Genomic DNA, 7321 nt, shown 5'->3' on the forward strand with positions numbered 1-7321 from the left:
GACGTCAGTTGTTCATATGCTTAATTTTATGTATTGATAGCTATAATGAGAGTTGCAAGTTGTTTATTTTTTTATACGAGTTATTCATGTATCTAATTTTATTAGGAATAATACAGTTATTTTAATTTGCTCTTTAATTTTATTTCAGTCTCCCACATATACAATGAGGTTTCAAAATTTTAAAAGTTTTTATTGAAATTAAGTTTGTTCAATGGTTCTCACTAAAATTTTCTATTCAAAGTATGGAGATAAAAAAATGGAAATACTGTGTGAAAATAAAATTATCATTATCATTGTCATTGTCATTATTATTACGTTTAGAAAAACAAAACATGGAAACTCCTCTTTACCATATCCCTATCCAAATCAAATCATACACCTCTATATATAACTTAAACACCTATATATATCTCTAATCCCAACTTCTTGCATTTCTTGACTTAGCTTCTTATTATTGATTAGTTTATGAAGGAACTGCAAGAGGCGGAATACTCTGTTCATGCCGGAACACATTTTCTGGATCAACCTGACTCTTTATCTTCACCAATCTGTCAAAATTACCCTTGAAGTACATCTTTCCCCATGCACTCGCTTCTTCATAGCTCGTCCCGTTCTTCTTGTTCATCCCCAGATCGAGATCTCTGTAATTCACATATGCTTCTCTGGGAGATTTCGACGCATAAGCGGCCATATAATCGTAGAGCCCTCTCATCCAATCCATGTGTTTCGTGGCATCTTCGTCTTTGTTTTCCCACGAAGTAACGTACTGGATTTTATACAGTGTCCCGTTTCTGTGAGGGAAAGGGCTATCAGACTCTGCAAACTTGCTCATCATTCCTCCGTAGGGGTTCCAGATCATCAAGGGGCTTTCTTCTTCTAGAAACTTCTTCCACAAGCCTTCAAGCCCAGATTCTGGAATAGGGTCTCGGACAAAATCAGACTTGGCTTTGAAGAAGTTCTTAAACGACGATTTTCCCTGAAGCAGAACTTCTGGGGGAGTGTCGTTTGGATAGCCTGCGATGTAAAGCACAGATTTGATCCAGCTTGTTTCTAGGCAGTCTTTGATTGTCAAGCCAAGTTCTGGGAAGCTTTGGTTCATCACTTGAAGGAGTGTTTTGGAATCGCCAAGGAAAAGTGCGTTGTAGGAAGTTGAAATCGTTCTACCTGTAGTTTTGTTCCCACTTGGTTGAATCAGTACCCTTATGAACAAACCCTCATCAATCGACGGTGCCACCTGTCACAAATTGATAGATCAAACCTTCAAGCCACAACTTCCTCCCTTCTTTTACCCATATAAAACAAAGTCCTTTAATTTTCGTTTTTTTTATTGGCTATATTTTTATAATAATGTTTATACCCCTTCAATTAATAAGGATATGGAACAATTGTGATGTTTTTACTAAATAAATCAACCGAAAGAGTATAAGATAATATCAAAGCATACTCTTTTGGCGATTATATATTAAAACTAACAACATAGAATTGGTTTTATGCATTTACACGGAAAGAACTCTAAGGTGAAGCATATTATATATGACTTAAGAATAGCAGGGCTTATTACAATTTTTACATTTTATATATGATATAGTGGTAACATTATAATTGTTTTGACAATACACTGCAAATTTAATCATTTTGATTAAAAAAACAGAAGTGTAAGGAAAAATTCTGGGACCACAACAATGAATAAAGAAGTTTGACTCATGATTCTAGAAGGAAAAGCCCCCGGTAAGTAAGTAAAACCCGTGATTATAGTATGGGCTGCGTAAATGGCCGACTGAATAGGATTTCGCCTGACATGAAGTTTGGTCTTTTTAATAGAAAGGATTGTATTAAGTAAGTGATTTGGTTTAAGGTTAACTTGAGGTAAAATAAGATCAGATTTGATTTATAAGATTGGAAGACTAACCTTAATAATTCAATATTTCACTTTACTTGTTTTCTCTGTGTTTTTTCTATGAGAGGTGATAATTTATTTTAACTTAATAAATTTAATTAAAATAATAAAATATTTATAATCATATATAATTTATTACCAAACATTATTGATTTTATCACATCATAGTTATAATTATATTAAAAATAATTTTAATTATATTAAAATAATTTTATAGGAACATATTAGACCAAGTGATATTAAGGGTCGGTTCTCTGTCTAATCTAACCCAACAATAAAATCTAATCTCATTAGTTTTTTTAGTTTTTTGGGTCAATTTTTTTACAGGATCATACTAGACTACGTTGTTCGGGTTGGATCAAATTGTACGAGACTTGAAGACTTTTGGATAGCTCTAATTATAGCTACAAGGAAAAAGACCCCGACAAACCAGTAAAAGTATTAAAACAGGGGGACAAAAAACAGAGTTTAAAATTTAATTGACAACCCTTATTTATAATAATTTGATTATATATAGGATAAATAACTTATTAATGCAAGAAAAATATGTGTCAAGTGCATCATTAATAAAGAAGAAAGAAAACAGAACCAGTAAAAGCAGGGTACTAGTAATAGAAGTCTCATAATTATCACCTGTTGCCATCTATGAAGAACGGAAGTAGCTCCTTGTTCCAAAGTTTTGGTAACAGTAAAAACCGTCACTGTTTGAGGAACAGGAACAAGCTTGATCTTCCACCATAGAAGTATCCCGAAGCTTCCTCCTCCTCCTCCTCGTATGGCCCAAAACATGTCCTCTCCCATGGCTTCCCTGTCCACAATCCTTCCACTGGCATCCACAAGCTTCGCATCAACAACATTATCTGCTCCCAAACCATACTTCCTCATCATCGAACCATAAGCTCCTCCCGTAATATGCCCACCAACACCCAAGCTCGAGCACAGCCCCGCGGGGAAGCCATGGACCGAGCTCTTCTCTGATATCCGGTAATACACCTCGCCGATCGTGGCGCCGGCCTGAATCCACGCAGTGTTGTCTTCGATATCGACGTTGATCCCACGAAGCTTGCCCAGATCAATCACTACGAAAGGCGTCTCGATCTCTGAAACGTAAGACATGCCTTCATAGTCATGGCCTCCACTCCGGACTCTGATATGAATGTTGAGCTTCTTGGAGCAGATTACGGCGGCTTGGACGTGGGATTCCGACGTCGGCGTGAAGATGAATTCGGGTTTCGGAGCAGAAGGGAGTAAGTATCGGAGGTTTTGAGCAGAGGAATTGAGGACGGTGGTGAAGGAAGAGTTGTATTGGCCGTAGATGGAGGCGAAGAAAGGGAAGGATTTGTCTGAGTTGAGAGAGAGACACTGGGCGAAGCTTTGTTGCAGGGTGGGCTCCGAAGAAGATGAAGATGTTGAGCGAGAAAGTGATGAGAGAAGGAGAAGGAGAAGGAGAAGGAGAACAGAGAAGCGTGATGAGTATGAAGAAGACAACATGGCTGGTTTTGTCTGTGTTTGGGATTTTCTCTCCAAGTGTGATGATCAAGGTGATTGTTGTGTCTATATATAGAGTCTCAATTCACAAGCGAACAGAGAGATTTTGACGTGGCTATGAATTTTCAAAAATTGTATTCAATCCTTACTGATTCTGATTAAACACAATCACATGAGTGTTAAATACTCCAAACACAAATTTTTCTTTATTTATAAAATTCGAACAAGGCCTTCAGCAAAAGCAAGTGTATTTGAATGGACTATCATTGATGAGTATCAAGGATTCCACGCACCGTAAATTTTTTCTTATGTTTCAATCTTATAATTGTTTGTTAAATAGTTATATTAAATTTTTATAATTTATATAATTCATATTTTGAAATTTTAAAATATAATTATTTCTAAAAAATTATAAATATAAATTAATCATTCACAGTTTCATACTTGATAAATTTATTATTTATATTCTTTAAAGTTATAATTTTATTTTTTTTAATATCATAAGATTATTTTTTATATATGTGTGTGTCATTATTTAATTTATAATAAAACATTTTGAAATAATTAAAAAATGTTATAATGTTAAGAAATAGGAGTATTTTAAAATATTTAATTCTTAAAATATAAAAACCTTTCCAAAAATTTAGAAGTTTAATTCTCTTCCCATGATCAAGTGCTTTTTGGTGATGACGTGGAGGAACAGTGTGTGCATGCTTGAGGTAAGACCGACGTCATTCATACGAGACGAGAGTGTTGATTGGGTTAAGGCTGTGTGAAGGTCCGGCAGAATGTGACTTCAGTTAACCCATTTAATGTGAAATGGATTAATACGTAATTTAAACCTGAGTTATAAATTTTAAAATAATTTAAATTATAAATTTTTAAAAAATATATTTTAAATTTTAAATAATTAAAGTTGAAATAATTTCATTTTTACAGTTAAATTTTAACAAATGTTCATTAATTTTTTTAAAAAATTGGGACATACTATGTGATTTTTATCAAATTTTATCCTCCTTCTTCTACCATCATTTGATAAAAATTGCATATTGTTTCCTATTTTGACGGACATTCATTTAAATTTAACAATAAAGGTAAAATTGTTTAAATTTTAATTATTTAGGGTTTAAAATATATTTTTAAAAGTTTAAAGTTAAAATTTTTCCTGAATAAATAATTTAAAATTTAAATTACATATTAATCCATTTGAAATTGAACAGAACCAGACTTGGTTAATAAAATTGAGAGATTAATATTGATAGTTTAATTTCTCATTTTTTATATGGAAGGCAACAATTTATTTTAACTTAATAAATTAAATTAAAATAATAAAAATATTTATAATCATATAAAGTTTATCATAAAATGTTTAAAGCTAATAATAATAAATCAATTGATCTTATCACACCATAATTATATTAAAAATAATTTTAATTACATTAAAATAATTTGATAGTATCATTAGATCAAGTGATCTAAAAGCTTAATTCCTTATTCAATCAAACCCAAAAATAAAGTTCAATCATGTTGGTCTTTTTAATACTACGGGTCAATTTTGTAGGATCGGACCGAACTGGATTTGTCCATACTGGGTATTCGAGGACTTTTGCACAGCTGTAGACTGGGCAACGTTGATCAATTTTCAAACTCTGTAATCATGGCATTTTGATTTCATTTTACCGACGTATTCTGAGAACTTGATAGAGGATACCCAAATATTTGTTGATGTCATTTGATCAAGTTTACGTGTTCATAATTGATTGACATCACACTTGCGTTACAAATCACATTATTCACTTTATAAACAGTACTATACCCCAAGGCCCCCACACATAGAGCTGTCAAACCCTAAAAGACCGGCCTTGGTCAGGCCTAAATAAAGCTTAAATAAATTAATTTTAATAAATTTAATTATATTTTAAATTTTTTTATACAAAACTTAGCCTTGACTTTAAAAGTAAAATTTTTTTTATTTTTTTAATTTAAAATTTTAAAAAATATTTATAATCTTAAAAAAAGTTACTCCCTTCATTTAAAAATATAAAACATTTTTTAAAGAATTAAATATTTAAAAATGTAAGATATTTTTAATCTTTCGAGATGTAATCATTGCCCTTTTTTAAAAGTGTCCTTATTGATAATGACTTTATATTTATTATAGGGTGTTTAATAGGGGTAAATAGTAAATACAGAAAGATAGGGTTAGTTTGAAAATAAATAACTACTTCATTGGGGGTGAAATTCGATTAAAAAATACCTTATATTTTTGAACGGATAGGGCATTATATATAAAATTGAATTTAAGAAAATAAATTTAAATTAATTTACACCACAACAAATAAAGAAAACTTAAATATTCAGGTCTAATATCAAATAACAACATTAAAATTAATACCAATAAAAATTAGACTTAGCTAACATTATCAACTAAATTTTAATAAATGAATGAGGGAGAGATGAATGAGTCTAATATGTTCATTTCTTTTAGTTATATATTTAATATTCTATTTTTTATATTATAATTTTTTAAAAAAATAATAAAAGGGCAGACGTTTTTATTTTTAGGCTTGAAAGCCCTTTTAAGCCTGAATTATCATTGTTCCTTTTAAAGTAGCAGCCCGACTCTAGTTACTTTTAGGTTTAAAACAGTTGGTCTGACAAGCTTAGCTCTAATTGATAGCCCTGCCCACACAAACATTTATACTCCCTTCTATCTTTAATTTAAAACACTTTATAAAAAATATTAATAATACTTAATATAAAATATATAAAATATTTGGTGGGATATAATTATATTTTTAAATATTGTTGTCCTTATTTAAACTAATAATTATGAGATAATATAATGTAAATTTAATTTTTTTTTCATTTAAGTATAAGTAAAATTAAAAGTTTATTTTTTTCAAATAAAATTAATCACTTAACACTTCTCTTAATTTCAGTGATTAAGTTCTCTATAAATTTTTTTTTCATTTAAATATTGATTTTACATGAGCGCGTGTCCTTTATTGCCAATTCCATGCCAAACAGAGGTTACATATCTAGGTAATTTGATATATAGCAATATCTATTTAACTTTAAAATTATGATGGTGGCCATTAACTAATAGTCATGGCTAGTACTTGGAATAATCCAAGGGAAGCAAACTATAAAACTGATTGGATTGCTAAAACCTCTTTCCAGGGATTGTGTATCCATGTGATTGGGTGTACCGTTGAAACACTCGCTTCCCCAACCAACTCCTTTTAAACGTGGAAGGTGAGTTTTATTTTTTTACTACTTTTTCCCATGCCATTTAAATTAAATATATACTTTTAAAAAATTTTAAATTTAACTTATCAAATTCAATTTAATAGTACACATTTACTGCAATTCCTCCTCTGCCCTCCTCTATAGAGAAGGAAAGCAACTCCATCATTGTAGTGATACATTGCCATAGTATAGTATTAATTTTTTTGATGAGTTGGGAGTTGGAAAAAGGGTAATTTAATTTATAGAATTGAGAATCATGATTTATGAGGTTTTTGGAGGTGTGTGATAATTCTCACATTTATAATATACAGTATTGGGTTTTATCATGCTTACTATACAGAAGAAAGGTGATTTACTTTATTTTAATTTTAATTTTTTTAACCCATTTCATTCATACCCTTACTTAACATACACATGACCTTCATTACATATTGATAATTACTACAATATTTTTCAAGGTTAATGAGCAAAATTGCATCATATAATTGCAGTTTAGGATGCTCAAAGCTCTTAACAAAATATTTTATCAATATTTTTGCCTTTTAACATATCATTTATTGGATAATTATTTCAAGAGTAAACAAAAAGAGTAATTAAGAATATCATTATTTTTACTAACATTACCACAGAATTAGTTAAATAAGACATTATATACTTAATGTTTATATGAGAAAAAGGATCAAT

General features: G+C 30.4%; 1 protein-coding gene across 1 annotated transcript; it reads right to left on the reverse strand.

Moving 5' to 3' along the window:
- Nucleotides 1-270: 270 nt before the first annotated feature.
- LOC129304434 (berberine bridge enzyme-like 13) lies at nt 271-3469 on the reverse strand. The gene is made up of 2 exons (XM_054944085.1): nt 2531-3469; nt 271-1234 (listed from the first exon to the last, which is right to left on the reverse strand). Exons 1-2 carry the CDS (start codon nt 3386-3388, stop codon nt 464-466), a joined length of 1629 nt encoding a protein of 542 aa, XP_054800060.1. The 5' UTR covers nt 3389-3469; the 3' UTR covers nt 271-463.
- Between the last annotated feature and the right edge of the window lie 3852 nt (nt 3470-7321).

Source organism: Prosopis cineraria, unplaced genomic scaffold, assembly GCF_029017545.1.
Source record: "Prosopis cineraria cultivar Desert tree isolate PC_DT_omini unplaced genomic scaffold, ASM2901754v1 PC3, whole genome shotgun sequence".
Lineage (NCBI taxonomy): Eukaryota > Viridiplantae > Streptophyta > Magnoliopsida > Fabales > Fabaceae > Prosopis > Prosopis cineraria.

Excerpts from the sequence above, each read along its gene's own strand:
- LOC129304434 (XM_054944085.1), bottom strand. The coding sequence starts at position 3,388 with ATGTTGTCTTCTTCATACTCATCACGCTTCTCTGTTCTCCTTCTCCTT. Across the intron at positions 1,235-2,530 it reads TTCTTCATAGATGGCAACAG|GTGGCACCGTCGATTGATGA; the intron begins GTGATAATTATG and ends AATTTGTGACAG.